Source organism: Lycium ferocissimum, chromosome 5, assembly GCF_029784015.1.
Source record: "Lycium ferocissimum isolate CSIRO_LF1 chromosome 5, AGI_CSIRO_Lferr_CH_V1, whole genome shotgun sequence".
In the NCBI taxonomy this organism is placed as follows: Eukaryota; Viridiplantae; Streptophyta; class Magnoliopsida; order Solanales; family Solanaceae; genus Lycium; species Lycium ferocissimum.
Genome location: NC_081346.1, coordinates 34,994,891 through 35,017,537, shown reverse-complemented (window position 1 = coordinate 35,017,537; position 22,647 = coordinate 34,994,891). Strand labels below are relative to the sequence as shown.

The 22,647-nt window shown below is 37.3% G+C and overlaps 2 protein-coding genes across 2 annotated transcripts; both read right to left on the bottom strand.

Moving 5' to 3' along the window:
- Positions 1-5,540: 5,540 nt before the first annotated feature.
- On the bottom strand, positions 5,541-10,699 carry LOC132056767 (cytochrome b561 and DOMON domain-containing protein At3g07570-like). The gene is made up of 4 exons (XM_059449104.1): positions 10,384-10,699; positions 9,672-10,074; positions 6,239-6,522; positions 5,541-5,904 (listed from the first exon to the last, which is right to left on the bottom strand). The coding sequence occupies exons 1-4, from the start codon at positions 10,564-10,566 to the stop codon at positions 5,674-5,676; spliced, it is 1,101 nt and encodes a 366-aa protein (XP_059305087.1). The 5' UTR covers positions 10,567-10,699; the 3' UTR covers positions 5,541-5,673.
- A 2,149-nt stretch (positions 10,700-12,848) lies between these two features.
- Positions 12,849-19,101, bottom strand: LOC132056766 (ubiquitin carboxyl-terminal hydrolase 5). The gene is made up of 11 exons (XM_059449103.1): positions 18,940-19,101; positions 18,627-18,686; positions 18,431-18,526; positions 16,742-17,140; positions 16,334-16,474; positions 16,081-16,251; positions 15,255-15,512; positions 15,018-15,166; positions 14,259-14,843; positions 13,817-14,090; positions 12,849-13,393 (listed from the first exon to the last, which is right to left on the bottom strand). Exons 1-11 carry the CDS (start codon positions 18,979-18,981, stop codon positions 13,208-13,210), a joined length of 2,361 nt encoding a protein of 786 aa, XP_059305086.1. The 5' UTR covers positions 18,982-19,101; the 3' UTR covers positions 12,849-13,207.
- Between the last annotated feature and the right edge of the window lie 3,546 nt (positions 19,102-22,647).

Here is a 22,647-nt window from a genome sequence, read left to right as displayed (position 1 = left end):
ATGTATAATTCTTGAGTCTATTAAGGCAAAAAATTATAGTAATGATGTCCATAATGTAATCGGAGATATAACGACCTTACGTCACTCCGATAAATTCATGATGTTTCTTTATGGCTCTTGCACATGCGCATGTGTGGCTCCAATGGCATTATATACGCATATATATGGTACGACGACGCTATGGACGCACCCCTGATTAGGTGGATATTATTATTATGATGATAATGATGATGCCCACGGAGGCTTGACGGCGCTATATGCGCGTATATACTGTGTTCATGCATATCATGACCCTCAGTGGCAATACAGAGCCAAGGTTGAGCTTCCTTACCCATCTTATTACATTGATGTCTTTTCTTATGTTGTTATCTGCCTTACATACTCGGTACTTTATTCGTGCTGACGTCTCTTTGCCTGGGGACACTCTGTTTCATGCTCGCAGGTCCTGATAGACAGGTTGACGGTCCTTCCAGTAGGCTACCAACTCAGCAGAAAGTGTTGTTGCACTCCACTTGCTCCGGAGGTACCGATTTAGGTCAGTATGAGTCTGTACACATGTTTATGGGTATGGCGGGGTCTTGTCCCGACCTTATACTCCTTAGAGTCTTGTAGACAAATGTTATGCATATAGATGTTTTGTACGGCCTTATCGGCCTATAGTTTTATGTACAAATGTTTCTATCGGCCTTGTAAGCCCGTATATCTCATGTATAGTAGTTGTATGTCATTATGGGTCATCCTCTGTCAAGTGCTCTTTATGTTATATTTAGATTGTCGTATGATGTCCCTTTCGGCCCATTCACACAAGATAGTATGGTTATGTAGATAGGTATGTTGGTGCTTAGTAATTTAGGTTCGGGTGCCTGTCACGGCCCTCTGGTTGGGGCCGTGACAGTGCGACTCCTCTTTACTAGTTTTGGCTTTTCCAACAGTCTCCTTAGCTCTTTTAGTTGCGATCTTATCACTCTTGGTTGTTGCGATGTCATCGACTTTTACTTCCTTCACAATGTAGTTCTTCAAGTAAGACTTTACATCGACGAAGTGTGACTCAACCTCAGTAAATGGCTCATCATCAACAACTATCTTCTTTTTGACACGGCCTTCGAGATACTTTAAACATTGATAATAGGATGAGGGGACAACTTTGTTCTCGTGTATCTACGGCCTTCCAAGCAACATATTGTATGAAGTCTTTGTGTCGATGACATGCATCCATGCACTTGATTGCGAATCTTCAATGGTGATATCTAATTTGATAGCAGTTATGACCCTTTGCCCTCCTTGATTGAATCCTTGTATCATCAAGCGGCTTTCAGAAAGTTCTTCAATTGTGATGCCAAGTTCCTTCATTGTGCGAATAGGAAGAGTGTTAACTCGAGATCCATCATCTATTAATATTGTGTTTATCCTATGTTCGAGCGCATGACCTACCATATACAAAGGACGGTTGTGTAGCGTTTCACCAAGTAGAAGATCGTCATCCGTGAATGTGAGTTTTGTATCACATGCGTGTACGTCTTGGAAAGAAGATTCAATAGGTTTTTCATATGATGATGGAGACAGCGTTGATAGGCTTTCATTCTTTACTTCTTCTCTATCGGTATTGAAGCATGACACCTCAATGTTTCCTAGAGTAGTCTTAGTGCAGAACCAACTTGGTAGGAATTCCTTCAAAGTCACGGGACGTCGTGGTTTCTGGTGGTAGTTCACCTCCACTTTTTCTCTCTTCAAAAGCTCAACTGATTTTTTCTTCCTTAGTCTTCTAACTATCATCTTCCTAGTTGGTTGTTTAGATGATTCTTTTGGTGGACTTGTTTTACAGCGTCTCCGCCTAGTCACCAGAATCTAACCTTCATCATCGGCTTCATCAACTTGGGTTTTATCTTCCTCCAATGGTCCTTCCTCATGTTCTTCAAAGCTGCATATCTGGACCAGATCGAGAGAACCGAGGTGATAGAGACTTGATTCGAACTTGCCTTCTCATCGTCAAGCAGAATTTTGTTTTCATTAGCTAACTGCATAACTTTGTCTTTGAAGACAAAGCACTTTTCAAGAGGGTGAACCAAAAGCCAATGATACTTGCAATAGTTCAGGTCATTTGTTCTTCCAGCTTCATTGGGCCGCTTCATCTCACTCAATGAGTTTCAGCTCAAGTAGTTCATCAAAAATTCCAGGGACATTAGAATCTAGGAAGGGGTATCCTTTCTCTTGTATCTCCTTCAAGGTTGACTTTAGGGTTGCGTTGTCTTGAAAGGAAGTTTCTTTCATACTCTGCTTCTTGCTCACCTTCGTAGTAAACTTTATAGGCGAGACATTGATGTTCATGGATTCTTTGTTGTCATTCTTAGGAACGAACTTTCTCCATCTCTTGGGTTCCTGCTTGTCCTTTCCTTTGCGAGGGTCGTAGACAAGCATTACTTCATTTCCAGTGGAAGACATGCTGAACTCCATGTCATGAACACGAGTAGCTAGTTCTTCAAAGGACTTTGGCTTAATTCCTTTGTAGTGAAGCCCAGTGCATTCCTTGGATACACATCTCTATTGTAGAAGCTTCACTGAGCCTATCTTTGCAGTTTAGACTTACATTTCTCCTAGTGCTATAAAAGCGATTGAGGAACTCCTGCTCTAGCTGCTCCCAACTATCAATAGAATTAGTCTCAAGATCAGTGTACCAGTTAAAGGGTTTCCCTTTGAGGAAGCGGACTAACTGCTTGACAAGATAGTCTCCTTAAGTCCCAGCGTTGTTACATGTTTCAACAAAATGTGCAACATGTTGCTTCGAATTTCCCTTGCCCTCAAACTGCTGAAATTTGGGCGGTTGGTAACCAGTAGGCATCTTAAAGCTATCAATTCTTGTAGTGTACGACTTTGCGTAAGTAAAAGTAGACTTGGTAGAACCTTTGTACTTATCCTTGATAGTCCCTTTGATGGACTCCTTGAGTCGATCAAGTGGAATTATCCTTTAAAAAAGCGGAATTTCCTTGGTAGGCAGTGCTTGGTTTGCGCGAGGTTCAATCTCTTATGCTTCTGGACCCTTCCTAGGTGCATGGTTGGATTCTCCTTCCATTAATCCATACATCTTGTCCATCAACATTTCAATTCGAGCATCTTGATTTTGCACATGCTTGGCCAAGGCGTCAATTACCTTTGTCAAGTTTGCTAGTGTCTCCTTTATGGATGAAGCATTAGTTACCACCGTTTGCATGATTGTTGGGGATGTTGGAGAATAGAATGGATTATCGCATAAGTTGATCTTTGACTGGCCTATTTCATGTGGCGTGAGTGGAGAGGATCCATCACTTGAAGTATCATCATCTTCCTTCATAGCAGAGTTCTTGGATCCAGAGAGATCAAGTAGAGCTAGAGTCTTCTTAATCTTTTCAGCAATGCTGCTTCCTCCCTCCGATGCATCGGTAAAGGATCTTGCTCCTTTTGAAGATGAAGATATGAAAACAGGAGTTGATGCGGAACACTTGGAGTGCTCGTTGTCCCAGTGTGCTTGCTTTGCTCCTCGTAACTGGCCCCATGCTTCCAAAGGTAATTTCGAGGATGTTTTCCACATCAGCAGAGAACTTGGAGTCAACAACCTTGGAGGAAGTTGATTCTAAGCTGATCTTCTTTGAGGCCATTTTGATGTTGTTAAACTTTGATAATCGAAAAGTTGATATGAGAGGTAGAGATTGTCCCATTGGGCATGCCAAAATTTGTAGACAATAAGTTTGCGTCGAGAAAATAATAATCAAGACAGGAAAATATCGCAACAATTGTTATATTTGATTTCAAATATGAGTGTTACAATCTCTATAATTCCTCTGATTCATTTTTTCAACAATAAATTCAAGGGCTTTTGAGCTTGATCTTGAACTTGATGGATTTGATCTTGACTTGTACTTGAATTCAAGGGCTTTTGAGCTTGATCTTGAATCTGGTGGTCTTGATCTTGAACTTGTGCTTGGATTCAAGGCCTTGAAGCTTGATCTTGAATCTTCGTCTTGATCTCTAGAACTTCTAGAGAAATACTTGAGTTCTTGAACGCTTTTGGCTTGTAGAGAAATTTGCAGTGTTTGATCCACGAGCTTTCTCTAGCTTCTTGTTAGAATTTTTGATCCCTTTTCTGAATTATGAGACCCCTATTTATAGTTGTAGGATGGAGGAGTTAGGATAAGGACGAACTCCTTTCGACCAATCAAATTGAAGCTGACATGACAATATTTAATTGATCAGAACATGTCACTTGAACACGTGGCACATTTTCATTGGCCTTTGATTTGTCTAGGCATGCTGTGTCATTTTGACATGTGGCATGATCCTATTGGCTCTTTAATTTGACTTGGCGTGCCACATCATCTGAGACGTGGCACCAATTTGGGCCTCTAGGAAGATGACATCTTGGGCTTAGCAAAGTGGGCTCATTATTTATAGCTCAAGTTAATGGACTAGCCCAACAATATTGGGTCATTAATCAAATCCATGTTTATTGGACTTAAATAATTAATTCAATTATATTAGCCCATAATATTTATTTGGACTAATATATCTTGAATTTAAGCTAATCCAAATATCTTGTGGATTTAAATTTAATAAAATATCATTGTCCACAGTATAGTAACAAACTTAGATTTTTTATATATACTAAATAAGTCTAAAATTGGAGCATTAAAATATTCTACTATCAGTGACGAATTGTACATACTATTGATAGGACTAGTTACTGCAACGATTTTGTATCTAGCTTTAGTCATAGTAAGGAAAATATGTTTTGAATCATGACGAGGAAATGGTTAACTCTATTGGAGCTCATTTGTTCTACTAATCTGAATACAAAAAACACATACTTATGAGCGCTTGTGTAAGACTACTCTAGTTGTTAAATAAAGTAGTATAAGAATAGGAGAAATAAGTCTAAAATTGCATTAAAATATCCTACTATTAGTGACGAATTGTACATACTATTGATATGACTAGTTACTGCAACGATTTTGTATCTAGCTTTAGTCATAGTAAGGCAAATATGTTTTGAATCATGACAAGGAAATGGTAACTCTAGTGGAGCTCATTTGTTCTATTAATCTGAGTACGAAAAACGCATACTTATGAGCGCTTGTATAAGACTATTCTAGTTGTTAAATAATGTAGTATAAGAATGGGAGATTTTGCAATTAGTATTCTCTATTTCAAGTTGAAGTTGGAATAATGGATAAAATAGTAAAACAAACATTAATTTGCAACCACTATCTCAATATCTGCAAATGATCTTGGGTTTGAGATTATGGCCAAACGCTTAGAGCTGGATAAAGTTAATATTGAGATAGACTTTGAACTTTGATAATGGAAGGGTGATTATTTTTTTCCAAGAATTTGGTGCTAGATAAAAACTTACGTTGTTTCAAATGTTTCTGGATCTTTTTATTGTCCTCAGTAAATTGAAAAGAGCACATAAGAAAACAACATTATCATCATCATTCCCCACCTATCATTTCAGTTTTGTCGACAAAAGATATCTACCGTTGTTTAGCTACATTTAAAATTTTAATTTAACATAGTATAAAGACCTTTTTGGTTGATATGTAAAAGAATATCTGTTTGTTGAAGAAATATGAACAAGAATACAAAGCAAAATCCTCATAATAATAAAATAAATACATGAATTGAGCACGAATATAGAAGAGATATCTATTTTTTCATCCACATCCTTATTTCTAGAATGACAGCAGTGATGAAGAATACAATTAGAGTAACAGCAAAACCAACATTCCAAGCAGTGCCTGCATCTCCTAAATGGATTCCATAGAAAATATTCCCTGCTGCCAAAAGTATCAAAACCCTTCCCAGTGTGTAATGGTACCAATTCCAATATTTTCTTACTTTTGATTCCTTCCCTGGTCGAGCCAAAAATGCAATAACCTAACAATGTGAAAAACAACAAAATAAATACCAAGAAAAGTTGTAACAACGCTATCACCTATGTAAGATTTCACAACACAAATAGGCTAGTTTTCTAGAGGTATTTTGACACGTTGAATCCCCCGTGTCAAGATTTTGTCTGGGTTGAAAGCTCCCCCGTCCATATTGCAGGGATCAAAGGCAAATAAGACGCGATTTGCTATTTGCTAACGACAAGAGTATCGATAGGCAAAAAGTACATATAATGGATGATGATTTTAAAACATTGAGTAGTAAAAGAGGGATAAATTTGATCATTTTCATTTATAAAAATCGAGGAAGTAGACGAAGCAACCTGCAAGCAACCAAGAACGAGAATGAAGATGCCAAGGGTTTTGTGTCTATCAACATCAACGCCAAGACGATCTTCGAGAACAAAACCACAGATAATAGCCGCAAATCCAAGGAGAAAGCCAAGTGATTGAATGGTGATGTGAGAGTAAAACCATATTGGATCATATTGCCTCAAGTATCTAGCTACCATGGCCCCAATAGGTATCAGAATACCCCAACCGAACATGTTTAGGAGTCCATGAGTTCTCCTCAGATTTGCATAAGGGCTCTTTGATTCACTTTGTCCTGTTGGACAACAACACAAGCATAGAAAATTAAAATTAGGACCTCAATTTACAGTTTAATTTTTCTCAGCTTTGTCTTACAAAAATATGTAAATAAGTTTAATAGCGACATTTCAAGTTGGAGTTGAATTGGGAAAAGTCCTCCAAATTGGTACAGCTTAGAATAACAAGCACGTTCATTGCAGGTTTTTATATAAGGTAGTAAGATATTCAAGGGTTGGTTGTAAATCAGATCCATTGTACTGTATTAAATAAGTATGCCTTCTCCCACTTGGAACTACGATTAAAAGGTTGACTATTAAAACATTGAAACAAACAAGACTACAGGAGTACAACTCATTCCGACCCTGAAACTAAATTCAGTTGCAATTCGATGGATGTGACTATGTGAGTTGTAGTCTGATGATTGTATATCTACTCTACATTACTTTAAGTGCAAGATTGAATACCCCTAAAAGTTTCCCATTTCCTACTTGAATTTCCCTCCCCAGCTATTCTCACATGCTACTGGTATCCCCAAAAAACATTTTAAAAGGAAAGTTTGAAAGATTCTCACTTCTTGAAGTTAACGGTGATGTCAGGTTAGCTTGAGACACATCACATATTTAATACCTCTCACCAATATAGCTAAATGTTGAATTTGGTCTCCGTATATGATTTTGGGCAATCCTCACGTTATCAGCTAGATTTTGAGGTTGAATTAGATCCGAAGTCCATTTTCTTATCAGTAGTAACTATAGGTATGAGAATCAATCACCTAGTTTGTCTCTATTAAAATTTGAATCCTAATCTTCATAGTTCTTACCCATTTCATTTACTGCGAGGCCACACTTATAAGTGTAAATGTCTATTAATCAAAATACTCCAGAGTTCCAAGTCTCCAATAATCAAAATATTTTCTCTACCAACAAATTTGCAAGTGGAAGCATGTTGAATATTATAATTGTATTCTATACATAGTAGTTAGGAGTAGTTGATAAAGTAGTTGGTTACTGCCGATAAACTAATAAACTGCTTCCTTCTCTCTTACTCTCTCTAGGGCATCTTCTAGAAGAAAAGAAAAAAAACACACACACACACACAACACGCGTTCATCACTTGCTGTGTAAACCCTTACCCACCCCCTTGGTTACACCCTTGACAGTGGACTTTTTGTAAACTAAAAACAATAATATATCTTTTTTTAAAAACTGCTTGAAAAAAAAAGAGTATCATATAAATTGAAAGCAATATAACAAGATAAACTAACCAATTATACAACTGAGTGCTATGGTTCTCTCTTTGACATTTGTCACAAACTTATTATAAAAAAACTTGGCATTACGGAAGCAAGGGAAAAAATGTATTAGTAAGAATTAAGAAATAACAAAGGAGAGATTTCCTAGAAATGCTAGTCTTGAATTTATTTAACCCCTCCACCTGATTTACTAGGACAATTTTTTTACCGATGCTCAATTTTCAACAATTTTAAAAAAAAACTAAATTGGATAAAATTAACTCATTTTCAAATTAACTATCAAAATTCTAGGAAGTAAATGAGAATTACTATAATCTGTAATCTCAAATCAAACAGCAGACGAATACTTATTCAGAATTTTAATTTAATCTCGAGAAGTAAAAAGAAACTAATATTTCCAGAGGTGTTTGTTCATGCATACTATTCCCAGAAAACTTTGCATCATATTGGATGTGTGTCTTTTTCTCAAGTTATTATTATTATTATTTTTTTTGATGACATGGGAACCCGCAGCCGCTACCTTTCGGGTGCGCACAAGGTAAACCCAGCTCCTGTGCAATAGCTTGCAAACCACACAGGAGAGGTAACCCGCACTAGGCAAGCCCCGTGTGACGAAGGGTAACAATTGCTTTAAAAAAACTCAGATGCTTCGACCCGCATTGAATGCTGGGCCACTCGTTGAAGATAAAAGTACATCGAACCCATATGAAGTTTTACCATGAGCGGATTGTATCCATTGAGCAAATATAGGTTCAATCAAGACTCTCTTTAGCCCTATGTCTCTTACCCCTAGGAGGTCTTCCTCCAATAGCAGGGTTTTTTTGGAAAACTCTATTTATTCTGGTGTGGATGGCAGGCAGGCCTATATTTCTTGGTTTTAATAGGACTCCTTAAAGTGAATATTCATTGAGACGAAGTATGATATTCAGTAAAGAAAAGGGTAATTTTAGGAAAAAGATCTTTATTTTTAGATCTTCTTCCCCTTACTCTTTAATATCATCGTAATTTTTCTCAAACTTTAATTTATAGCATCAGTCACTAATAAATTTTTGTAAAAAAAATATAGACTTGTAATAAAAAGGATTTCAAATGCCAAAAAAGAAATGAAAAAGAATATTTACCATTCAAATTGAAAATGAAAATAAAAGAATATTAACACTATTTACAATCACTGTTTAATAATATTTGTACTAGAATTGGTATTAGAATTGTGATGAATCAAAATAAGTGAATGTTTTTCGAAATATTGGATATTTTGATAGCAAAGGAGTAACTCATTCAATATTGCCTAAGTATAAAAAATAAAAATAAAATTATGTCCACTATTTCCATATCTTTTGTTTCCTCTTGATAACTATATTTATGCAAAGTTAAATAGTAACTATTTTGTTTTAAAAAAAATAGGAGTTTGTAGAATCTTTTGTGATACGTAGGTAAAGTTAGCGTATTTTCCCAATATAAAAAATAATTTAAGAACTTTGGTACAATAAAATTAAAATTGAATTACCATTCACGAAATTATTATTTTTTTTCCTTATGAAAGTTTGTGTCAAAGAAGTTATCTTGAGAAAAAAAATATACTCTTTCTGTTTCAATTTGTTTGAACCTATTTCTTTTTTAATTCGTGCCAAAATGAATGACCTCTTTCCTAATTTGAAAATAAATTCATTTTATGAATGATTTACAGCCATAAAAATTTTCAAGGCTTATTTTGAACCACAAGTTTCAAAAGTCTTCCCTCTTTCTTAAATGTCGTGCCCAATCAAATGGATTCAAACAAATTGAAACATAGGGAGTATTAAAAAAAGAAGGGGACAAGTTTCAAAATTGAGAACATGTACTTAACTACTCTCGAATTCTGAAACAAAGAATTAATCAAAATCTGAAGCAAAATTGAAAAAATAAAGACCGACCTGAATTATAATCCAAGAAGGTGGAGGTATGTTGTCGATGTTCAGACAACTGATAGTTGACCGAAGAAGGTAGCCTTCCGGTAGGGCCAAGAGAGTAAATTAACCTATTACTGGGCATTTCAGTGTTCAATTGAAAAGCCATATAAATCCTTGAATTCTCAGCTACAACTGATGATGTCATATTCACTAGTTCAAGATTCCCCTGATCTGGCATAACTTCTGATGGCGATTGTCCTCCAAGAAAATACCTCTTCATTGTGGCAGACCCATCGTTGCTTACCCACCCCACTATTGCACTTGACCCCACCATTTTCCCATCTCTTGAAAATCCCATACCTATGAATGAATTCGAATTCGGCGCTGACAGAACGAAACTCCACACTTTTGTATCCGTCTGCATATACTGCACCAACAAATTTTATTAGCAGAATTGATAAAAGGGTAAGCACTCTCCACCTCCAATCATAAGGTTGTGGATTCGAGTCAAAAAGGGTAAGCTGCCAAGTTACAAAACTGCGAATTTTTACAACAACACAACCAGTGAAATATCATAAAGTGGGGTCTGGGAGGGTATACTGTACGCAGACCTTATCTCTACCCAGAGAGATAGAGAGGTTGTTTCCAATAAACACCGGGCAAAATTGCGAATATTTATTAGCAGAATTTTGTTACCTTCAAAATATTTAGTAAAGGGGGGTTTTAGTTTACTTACTCTGAGGATATAGCCTTGTGCATCCCATACTGAAACACAGAGAAAAGAAGTGGTATCAAAGAGAGGTTTGTTTTTGAGGTTAAGACTGGAGGTACATGAATCTGTGCCTTGACTATTTATTTGGGAACTGAATATTTGGAGGAAGATGAAGGAAAAAGCAAAAAGGTTGGAACATGTCTTCATCTCTCTCTCTGTTTTCTTTTGTGAAAATACTATGAATGAAACAGGGGAGTAATGATTTTTAGTGAAAGGAGAGAGGGGATGAAGTAGTTGACCCTAGTGATTTGTTTATAGGGTGCGGGTACTGGACTATGGAGTATAATATTGGGGAACTTATTAACATGTTGAATTTATTTGGTCATAATTGCACTTTTGGTTCCTCAATTATTGAGATGTTTTAATTTTTTTTCTTCTTGTAATAATAGGCTAAATACATTTAATATTTAATTAATTGAAATATGTCTTTTCTTCCTTTATATACCAAATATCTAATATTTAGACTATTTATAAACCTATATTACATTCAAATATAGAGTAATTTTACGAATTTAACATAAGACATCAATAACTAAATGGCGTAGCACTTAGTAACTCATAGAATATGTGAAGATTCACAAGTAGAAGGGTTAAAAGTTGATATATCAATCAGTTGGAGATTAATGTGTTTAACTGGAGATTACGAGGATCAAATTTAAAATGTGCTAATAATGGAGGGATCAAAGGTGCAATTATTCCTTTGTTGGTAACAACATGGCACCAATTGTATGAGGACTAATACCCTGTTTGGCCAAGCTTATTTTTCCCCCAAAAGTATTTATTTTTTCAATAAGTGTTTATTTTTAAAAAAGTGAGGTGTTTGACCAAGTTTTGGGGAAAAAATAAGTATTTTTGGGGAGTAGCAGAAACAGTTTTTTAAAAGCTAAAAAAAATAGTTTTTGCCCAAAAGACTTTTTGAAAAAAATACATATAAACACTTTTTAAATCTTGCGAAACACTAATTCTTCTTTCAAAATCTTTTTAAATTAATTAGTCAAACACAAATCGCTTTTAATAAAAGATCTTTTTAAAATAAAAAGCCTATTTTTAGAAGAACTAAACATTTATAACTTTGGCGGTTTATTTTTAAGAAAAAGATGTAACTATTGATATAAGATTGTGAATTTTTGCTTTACTGTATTTGGCTGGCATCTATATTCCATGGCCTACCACCTAAGTTCTTTGCTTGAATAAAATCTTTAGGGCAATTGACTAACTCTAACAGGTTGTTCAACATCCTTTCACGCGCTATTAGTCAATAAATACGTCATGTAACACTTTTCTGTAATTAGTTAAAGACAACCTCAGATATCCAAAGCATGTTAATAGGAGAGAAGATTAAAGAGGACTAAAAATTACAAAAATTCTCCTATGATCTTTATCTTGGGAAAAACAAACAAATACCCACTCTGCGGTCTTTGCAATTAAAAAATATATCAGATCCTGATTTGAAGAAACAAAAATGTAAACGGTAATTAGTAATGCTAGTGTTGAAAAATATTTAATGCTCATGCAATAGTCCCTTTTTGGGTGAAAGTTTCTCAGTTATGCTTTCTCCAAAAAAGAAAAAAGCAAAGAAATAAAAGGAAAAACTGGGGCAGCTTGGCCTGAATTTGTTTTGACCACTACTGTCCAACAACCTTATCAGAGTAGGTTAATTGGATATCCTACGCTCTTTAGCTAGCCTCAAATTTACGTTAAACTTACAGCAGTATTTATATTCATTCCGCAACTAACCTTCCTAATTTAACTTTCACCATACGACTTCTTTTCTTGGACGGTAAAAATTTGTTTTTGACTTTGCCAATTTCCGAAATTAGGGACCATCTTATTTGTAAGATCAAAAATACAAAACCAAAGAGACTTGAGCACCCAAAAATCGCTCCTAACATAGAACCAGCTGGAAATTCAAATTTCATTTTCGAAAGTTGGTTTTAGATGTGATTTTCTGGAAGTACTTGTGTGCAATCGTATTTAGAAATGTTTTGTTTATTAAGGCTTGTGTTTGAATTTGATTGCTTCCAAAATATGTAGTTATAAAATTTTGAAAAAGTAGAATTTAAACAGATTGTAGACACTTTCATGCGATTAAAAACTACGGTAAAAGATTGTACAAACTCTACGTCAAAAAGGAAAAATGATTGCAGCTATATGAATTAAAAGGAGTAATTTCACATATGATTCACTCAACTTTTACTTTAGTATCCAAAGTCATTAAACTATTTTTTGTAAAGAAAGAGTCAATCAACTTTATCTAAGAATCCCAAAATTCACTAAACTACTTTTTTTTGTAATAAATGAGTCACTTAACATTGCCTAAATATCATTGAAAATATCTATTTTGTTTCCTCCACATAGTTCTGCAATACCTTAGTCAAAGTTTAGAAATTTTTTAGTCGCAAAAAAATAATCTAGTAACTTCCTGATACTCAGGTAAAGTTGAGTGACTATCGCAATAAAAGTGAAAGTTGAATAGACCATCCTTGAGAATAACCCAGAACTAATCAAAAGGAAAGAGGGGAAAAGGGTAGGGAAGAGCCATTTGTAGAACTGGTTTCAGCTCTCCCTTCATTTCTCTGCTCACATTGTTTCTTTAATATTTTTTCTTCCTCCCCTCTTAGGGTTGGTAAAAGGGTATTCTTGGCTGATCATCACTTGCACCCATAATTTACTTTGTGAAGCCATTAGGAAACCAGAGAACCTAAACTGCCTATATTCCTTCCTAGTATTTCACTAAATTAATACATTGATTTCATGTACAAGAGAGCTGATTACATTGGTGAAGAGGCTACTTCCGCGAGGAAATGCTGTGTTGACCTGCTGAAGACAGTGTTCCATTACTTACAGAATGATGATGATCTGTTTTTACCCTCCGATAGAAAAGCACATAAGCAGCAGCAGACTTCACATCTTCTTCATTAATCGGTGATATGTGGCTATCATCAAAGTTGTACCATCTATTTTCATCAAGAAGCTGCATTGATGGAAGGACCAGCACATTAGAATGTAGAACGCTGAAGATATATTGGAAAATTTTCATCTTGAGAGATAATATTGGTCTAATAGATATTTCAACACAAGAGCAAACCACACTTGAGATGCAGTACCAGGAGGCCTCTTAATGCAGCTGGAAGGATTTGTAATAATTGAACAATGAAAGTTCTTTTTCTTTTTAAAGAAATTGAACGATGAAACATAGCCTCCAACAAGAAAATTTAACCAATTTAAACATTGAATGGGATTGCATCCACGATGACAACTTAGACGACTTAATTGCTCCATATCATTCTAATTTTAGAGTAAAATCTATGCCATGCAATAAGAGAGCGCCACCTAAGACTTCAACGAACTAAAGGCAGGATTAGAGACAAACTACTTGCATATCACAATTACACACCTTGATATGTGCTGTGTAGTGCCCACTTCCCATCCCACCATAGTGATTTGTCAGTGCATATAATTCATAGAGCTGACGTCGGGAGTTGTTCTTGTTGGCCACATATTTTGTCAAGTCAAAATCATGAATAGGAAAATTCACAAAAGTTTCCAGCTTATGCTTCATGGACCGGCTGTAGGAAAACCTCTTGAGGTGGATAACAAGCACTTCAGGAAGCCTCCAAAGATCCAACTTCTTACTTGCTTGTCTTCGCTCTTTGCATGTAGGACAATACCTTAACATATAGGCGCAAAGATTGATATAATCAATCACTTAAAAAGGAAAAACTTACAAGCCTTCATGAGAGATGGTAGAGCAAACATCAGGCATATAATGAGCAAATAGTTGTCTTTTTTCATGAACATTCTGGCAATATAAGCAACGAGAACAGGAAGAAACTAACCACATATCTTCAGGGACCAATGGCTCTTCACGTAAAAAAGCTTCCAAGCAACTGTACAATGAAAGAGGTTCAGTACGGGCTTTCTTTGTAGCCGGCCCATACTTTGTGACTTCCGGCAAATTCTCTATGTAACGAGTATCATAATTTTCCAAAAGCTTCTGAGACCAATCAGCAAATACAAGTATTGACATTGACGATGAGGACAATTTGACAGATTTATCTTCCCCTACAGTTAGGTCAATGCATGCATTATTCTCATCAACCAACTGCAGAGGTAGTTTCTCCAAGTTCACCAATTTTGAGCTAGACACATCCTTCTGTCTCGGATCATCATTTGCTAGACTAGAGTCTATACAGGCTTCACTAGAAGCGGCAAGACGTGATGCGTTTGCTGCTGCTGCTGATGTCTTAGAGCGAGAAACACAGTAAAATCCTGGATTTCCTGTTCTTAGCATAGGCGAGAGCATTCTGTGGACTATTAACTGTATATCACCCCTGGTGATGACATCATCACAAGAGATTGGTGAAACAAGAGGTGTTCCATAAGGCTTCCACCCAACATTACTTTGAGAGATACCAATTTCCCTACAAAGAAAGAGGCAGCATTAGTTAGACCAGAGAAGATTTCATATATGCTCTTACTAAAATAGCATTTTGAATACCAAGGAAATATCAACAGGTGCCTTGCAGAATTGGGAAGAGATACTGAAGAAAATAAGAAGTTCATAGTGGTGCAAGCAAGGTATAAATTATGCATACCGTTCTTCCCGACGGTGGATCAATTGAAGAAATTTCGAGTTCTTTGTTACTTTGGGAATCTTGTAGGCAGCAAGGTGATCATCATCTTTTATAGAAGACAGAGATATTAGAGGATCTTCCAGAAAACGATGAATCAAGTGGCCGCGTATCTACGAGCAGCACAAGAAACAAGTGAATCCCAATTAGAGATCAAGTATATCGTGCTTAAATGGTAGCTTGAGTAATCAGAAGACTAACCTCAGCAAGCAAAAGTTTCTCATTGTGCTTCAAGGAACAAGAATTACCAAGTGCCTGAATCAAGTCCCTGCAACGTCCCTGCTTCGGTACTGTAACGGCGCAAGCAGCTGGCAGTGCACTTCCATCACAAGTGAAAATTGTTACCGTCATACTACGGGTTGTGGCAGATTGAAGCGGCAAGGAAAGATACATGAATGGATCAAATGTTACAGAGACTTTATTACACACAGGACACACTAGAGTTGACTTGTATTGGCCCTGTAAAACGGAAGGACAGATAAATTCCATAGCCACGGAAGGGTAAAGAAAATAACATTCTTATTAGTTTGTTTTTGTTTATTTTCTTTATTCCCTTTTTGGTTTACATAAGTAATTAATAGTACTACTGAAGCAACTAAACAGTTTTTACATGTCAGACTCTGAAGGGGGCCAGGGGTGGATATTTGTTCTTGAAGGCTAAATCAAATTGAAAATGGTTGCTTGAGGCCTGAAAATAGCCTTGATATTTTTTAACAAAGAAAACCTGGACTGTAAGAAAAGTATAGTACTATAGGAAAAATGTGAAGCTTAGGTCTGCATTTAGCATTAAAAAGGAAAGTGAACTTCACGGAAGCAGAAATATATAGCAAATTTAAGATCAAATAATTCGTTAGCAAGAACTTGATAGGAGCCAATGGCCAACAAGTTTTCACAGTCAGAAGCAATCTTCTAGATAATCAAATTTCTGACTCATCCAACTAGACATTTGAAATGGCTAGCCCCGCAGCAAAGTGTATGCCCCCATAATTAGTCACGTATTAACATTTTCTCACAATATGTTACTCACTTGGCATACATCCACAATTATGGAATCATTTCGGGCAATGTGATTTGCCCAATACTCGTCAGCAACTTCTTCGTCAGGTCGGCCATCTGCATCTTTCGATTTTATGTAAGGCTTGTGTTTAACACGATTTAAGTCTTCATGAAGTCCATCCAACAAAAATGCAAGGAGTTCCTGAAGAGAAGAATTTTGAGTGTAAAGGAAAACCTATTCATAGAAGGTCAAAGTGGTGATAATATCTGATTAATTACTCCACCTGAGAGTCATGCTGGTTGTATCCACTAAATTGCGGGGCAAAGCGAGCAAGCTTTGCCTTAAAAGGACGAGGGGCAACTGGAGTTCTCCCTGGTGCCCACAGTTTTCGGAGTAAATCACCAAATGCTAAAGCCAGCTCACCCTGCGCATTTAGATTAAAAGTAAAAATGTCAATAGATTTTCCGACTAAATTAATAATCAGAAAGGATACTATTCCTCCCTTTTCATTTAGAGGACAGTTTTTTCAGTATCCCAGCCACCTCTAGGGACAATATCTATACACTCGCTAATATTGTTTAGCCTACAGCAATTTTGTGACTAAGCAAACGGTACTGTTCTTAGTAAACCTTTCACCTGTCCAAGATCAAATTTGAGAAACTACTTTTAAATAGGTTTGTTTGAAACTTACAACCATCCCCAGAGGGTTCTGCCGGTTTATCTCCTGATAGTAATCTTCTCGAAAGTACCGAGCAAATTCTGGAGTATGAACAAGACATTGTATGGCACTATTCATGAAGCAAGTATTCCCAAGGTTCAACAACCCTGTAAGACCACAAGCAGATCCCCTCGTACTAACACCACTGCTCCCGTAGGTCTTGTCTGTTCCTGAAGACGCAAGTTGTTGCGACTGCGACAACTCTGAAGTGCCATTTCTAGTTGAAGCCTTGCTCAGAGACAACCCTTCGGCGTTTGAGAAGTTTGAATGAGATGGTTTCACTAGAGCCACAGTTCCATTATCCATCGTTCCATTATCGTGACAAGAATTCACACCACCAGTTGAGTTACCATTAGCAACCTCAACCAAAATCTGCTTCAATGTAATCACATTGCAAAACAGGGGGAGAAGTCTTACAATGCTGGTAAAAGTTTGGAAACAGCAAAGTGAAATAACATATCCACAAGAAATAGAAGCAATAATCACTTAGGTGGCAGTATTTTTCTTATTATTGTTTAACGAGGTTGTTGGCAACCCATTTAAGATTCTAATCCATTGTCAACCAGTACTCTGACCTTAATGATCTTTTGATTCCATGATCTTATCATTCATGTTTACACAAGACTGACCCATTCACTGACACCATGAACTCAAATAAAGGAAAAAGAAAAAGAAAATGCCTGTAATTTGAATTTTGTGTACCAAAAATTGCACTAAACTAATCATTACGCTCTTCAGGCTTTCTGCTATAAACTATAACAGTTAGATTCAGATGTATATGGACCTATAAATGTTTATTCAGTCATGCTGGAAATGCATGGCAGAACTTTAATCAAAAAATAATGGATAGGTCCATATTTTCTGGGGTCCATTACTTATTTTGGGGCTAGTAATGGTGTGATCGGACCAACTTGAGCACACCTCGACCATTCCACCATGTACATGATTACCTCCCACCAGTAGTTCCGAGTAACTCTGCCCACCAAGGCTTAGGTAGATGGGAAGAAATCACATAGCGTTTTTTGTTTACTGGGATTTGAACCTTGATGTCCAATGTTTGCACCCACTTCATTCCAGGCTCCATTAATTTAGAGGCCAGACACTAGGAAACCAAAAGAAAGTGAAAGGCAATAACTCTGGTTCAAAAAAGACCCAATGGCGGACCAATCCCTAACTATCTTCCAACTAGTCTCACAAAGTCTTACGATGGAGAGGACACACACCCACTCATTCATTAGCTCTGTTTCTTTCTCCCTTTATTAAATTTGATTTGATAGGTAATCAAGGGAAACACAAGAAATTTGAACTTTACATGACTGTCATAAAATATCTTTGAATTTATCACAAAAGAAAACTACCATGAATAGATTCAAGCACAGCAATGCATGTAAAGTTTGTGGAGAGTCCATTCCACATCTCCAAGAAGAAGTAATAGAAAGGATAACAAAAAGCAGTTATTTCCAACCTTTTCCAGATGGAACCAAATGCTAGAGAAATATTTGAATTCAAGCAAAACTGAACCAATAAATGTATATATAGCTTTACTGATGGATAAAACCAAATTGCATTGAAGTTACACCAGATTGTCTAGATCCTTAACAGGGTTCTCTGTGGCAGAGATAATAGTCTTAAAATAATTAATTGCAGCATACAGAAACATACATCCTGATCCATTTGTATATTTGCATCATCGAGCGTCTTTTCCATATCATTCATCAAAGCATGCTTTTGATGGCTAAAGTAATCCCAAATGCATACCTGAAAAGAATAGAAAGGGTTAAAATTACTAAAGTGAACAAGATTAATCTTACAAGAACCAACTGAAGACTCGAAAAAGTATACAAACGGATCCTCTTACTAGTTCTGGATTGAGAGAGAAAATCTCACAAGCTTTCTTATGAAGTTGTCTAATTGTTTCCTGCTCAAACAAAACAACATCACAACGTTATGGGCTTCATGATCAAATAAGGATAATTTCCTGTAAGGTTATTTCTCTTTCATTGTTTTTCCACTGTCTCATTGAGAGAGGGGATGGAAAAGCAGACCTTTTCTTCCCCTCTTTCAATGAGACAGTGAAAAAAACTAAAGAGAAATAAGAGTACGGCGGTTGTGTTTTTATGCTTTATCAAAAATTGGGTTGTGTTTAAAATAAAAAAGTCTAATGACCTTACCTTTTTACTTATTCTTATGGTAGAACGTTCATCTTTTGGCATCAGATGTAACTGAAGGCGCAGAGGATAAACTTCTACAGCCAACTCAGTCTGAGAGAGACCAGAGTTGATCACCTTCCGTGGCAATATAGGACCTCCTCTGTACCTAAACCAAGAAATGGTTATTCTATTTCCTCAATAGTGGCTTTAACTGAAAAATGGCTATTATGTTTACTAATTACTTCCTCAACAGGCTCCTAGGAACCTTTAAGGATTATGTAAATCTACCTAAAAAAAAAATTAAAAAAAAAAAAAAAAAACCTCTCATGTAAACCACAACAATTAAGAGAGAGGATAAAAGATACTATCAAAAAAGAGAGAAGATTAAGGTGTTTGAATGAAAAGAAATGGTGGCTTACAGAGGACACATGGCTTTAAATTCAGCAATATAGAAGGAGAGATCAGTCAACAGCACTTATGGAAGGGAAAATAAGCGATGATCAAATCAAGTTTCATTTTTTCTTCTCTATATCCTTTCTGTAATTTTATTTTATAATAGTGCCCTTTTCTAATTTTAGCTGTAGATAGTGAAAACATAAGTCTAGAGATTATAATTAAAGAAAGGACCAAATTTAAAAGAATACTGCATTCTTGGAACTTGTCATTTCCTGAAACCAGTACCATCCATTCTATTATAGCCTAGTTGGAAACTCAAAAAGGAATGAAGAAGAAAAAGGCAGTGAGAAAAGGTAAAGTCCAGCGACACATATAATGGACAAATGTTGAGTTCTCAGGACAGCCTCAGTTGGGGCTGAAAGTTACCATCTCCTCCAAATTTTTGGCGCACGTCGCCTGTTAAAACCTTGCCGCAAACAAAAGCCTAATATTTAAGTGAAGAAGGGTAGGCCATTATCCTCGAGTTTCGAACCATGCAGCTGCCACTGGCTCTCAGGAATTTCTCAATTATAATTTATAAGAAGAAGAAAAACTAAAATAGAAGAAAGCCAAGCTAAGTCTTTCTTGCATGAACTCTAGTAGTTTCTCCAGGACACAAACTACATATATGGGTGGAAAGGAAAAGAATAGCAGCCATCCATTTATCCATTGCTAGATAAATCTGGGAACTTCCTTTTAAACTTGTTTGGGACTCAATGGGTGATGCTGCATACAGCAAAGGAGCTCTTTAGCTGCCAGTGGGCTATAGGCGTGCAAAGAAAATTAAGACAGGGAGAACCATCCTAGCCTGTATGTCCTAGCCTGTATAGTGTTGATCCTTTGGAATGAAGGAGCTGATTGTGTGAAGACAAGACAACAATGCATATTTTTGAAGAATAAATGCTTAGGATTTTTGGCTTATGGTGTAAACCAAAATGATAGACATTGGTTTTTTTTTTTTTTTTTTTTTGCAGATCTGATTTTTTTTTTTTTTTTTAATGTTGAATTTTTTTTGCAGATCTGATTTTGTAACAACTATAGAGGTATCAAGCTGCTGAGCCACACTATGAAAGTGTGGGAAAGGGTGGTAGAGATGAGGGTGAGGAGAGACGTGTCTATTTCAGAGAACCAGTTCGGATTCATGCCGGGGCGTTCTACTACTGAAGCCATTCATATTGTTAGGAGATTGGTGGAGCAGTATAGGGAGCGGAAAAGGGACTTGCACATGGTATTCATCGACCTAGAGAAAGCTTACGATAAAGTGCCAAGAGAGGTTCTGTGGAGATGCATGGAGGCTAAAGGTGTACCTGTGGCGTACATTAGAGCGATCAAGGACATGTATCATGGAGCCAAGACCAGAGTGGGGACTATAGGAAGAGACTCGGAGCACTTCCCAGTTCTGATGGGTTTGCATCAGGGATCAGCCTTTAGGCCATTTCTATTTGCCTTGGTGATGGATGGATTAACACGACAAATTCAAGGTGAGGTGCCATGGTGTATGTTGTTCGCGGATGACATAGTCTTGATAGACGAGACTCGCAGCGAAGTCAACTCTAAGCTAGAGGATTGGAGACAAACGTTAGAGTCTAAAGGATTCAAGTTGAGTAGGACCAAATGCAGTACTTGGAGTGTGTGTTCGGTGGTGTACCTCGGGAGGTCGATGTGGAAGTGAAGCTTGGTACCCGGTGTCATTCAAAAGAAAGAAAGTTTCGAAGTATCTTGGTCTATTTTACAAGAAAATGGGGATATTGACGATGATGTCACACGTCGTATTGGTGCGGGATGGTTGAAATGGGCTCGGCTGGGAGTCTTTGTGTGACGAAAGTGCCACCGAAAACTTGGGCAAGTTCTACAAAGTGGTGGTTAGACCGAGCTACTGTTGTACGGGGCGAGTGTTGGCCGATCGAACTCTCGCGGCGAGAAGATGAAAGTCGCGGAAATGAGAATCTTTGCGGTGGATGTGTGGACGCACTTATTTAGGAGAGATAGGATCGGGGAATGAGGACATCGGGGACAAGGTGGGAGTGGCGTCGGTGGAGGGGACAAGATGCGGGAAGCGAGGTTGAGATGGTTTGGGCATGTGAAGAGGAGAGGCATAGATGCCCCCGGTGCGAGAGGTGTGAGAGGTTGGCTTTGGACGGTTTTAGGAGAGGTAGAGAGAGGCCCGAAGAAATATTGGGGAGAGGTGATTAGGCGGGACTTGGCTGGATGCAAGGGACATGACCTTAGATAGGAGGTTGTGGAGGGCTCAGATTAGGGTAGAAGGCTAGTAGGTAGTCTCGCTTTTCTGTCGCACTAGTAGGCGTAGCTTTGCTCTACCTTTTATTACCCTATGTTTCCTGCTTTTATGTGTTGGGTCTTGTCTCCCCATGCTGTTTTATCATGACTTCTTTGCCCTTGTTTTTTCTCATTTTCACATTGCTTTGATTTGCCTCTCGGTATACGACTTTTCTCCCTTGTTTTCTTGTTTTCTTTTAGTAAGGTCTTTCGGAAACGACCTCACTACGGGGGGTAAGGTCTGCGTACATTTAACCCTCCCCAGACCCCACACTGTGGGATTCAACTGCGTATGTTGTTGTTGTTGTTATCTGATTTTGTAAAAAGATCCTCCCCTTTTTTGTATACTCCGGTACTAGGGACACCATTTAATTGACTATATCTGCTCTCTTCTCTCTCCTAATATTTCATGCAAACCCTAGCCCACCATTAACCTAAAATGGCCGGCGCGGCCACTGGCCAGCCACCGGCGGCTGGTCAGACCATCCCACTCACTTCTACCACTCAATATCCACCCCTACCACAACTGTCTACACCCGCATTCCCACAAACCTTCTCAACTCTTCCCATGCAAACTGTTAACTATGCTCAAACCCTAGCATGCAACAATGGCGACATGCAGGCGCAAATATGTGATCCAATTCCCATCAAGAAGATTACTTACGTTAAGTGGACAGCAGCAGAAGTTAAACGAATAGAGATTATGGAGAATCTACAATATGCTGTCGTTCGTAAATTTGCTCATGGTTGGCCAGATCTAGAAGAATTATGTACCATTCTTCCACAACAATGTGGAGTGAAAGGTAAATGTACTATTGGTTTCTTTCGTCATCGACATGTTCTTATCAGGCTGAATTTCATAGAAGATTTTGTTACATTAACTTCTGCGGTGCTCATTATATAAAGTCGAAGGATGGTATTACATATCAAATGAGGCCTTTGATATATGATTCCAACTTTAAGATTGATAGGAAACCACGAAAGCTGTGGCGTGGATCTCTCTTCAAATTCTTGCCT

Bases quoted from the DNA above. Each gene is read 5' to 3' on its own strand.
- LOC132056767 (XM_059449104.1), bottom strand. From the start codon at position 10,566: ATGAAGACATGTTCCAACCTTTTTGCTTTTTCCTTCATCTTCCTCCAA. The intron at 10,075-10,383 runs GTAAGTAAACTA...TTGTTGGTGCAG, and splicing joins CACAAGGCTATATCCTCAGA to TATATGCAGACGGATACAAA. The intron at 5,905-6,238 runs GTTGCTTCGTCT...TCACATTGTTAG, and splicing joins TCGTTCTTGGTTGCTTGCAG to GTTATTGCATTTTTGGCTCG.
- LOC132056766 (XM_059449103.1), bottom strand. From the start codon at position 18,981: ATGCCAAAAGATGAACGTTCTACCATAAGAATAAGTAAAAAG. The intron at 16,252-16,333 runs GTGGAGTAATTA...TCTTCTCTTCAG, and splicing joins ACAACCAGCATGACTCTCAG to GAACTCCTTGCATTTTTGTT. The intron at 13,394-13,816 runs GTGTGTAATTGT...CCATCAATGCAG, and splicing joins ACTACACAGCACATATCAAG to CTTCTTGATGAAAATAGATG.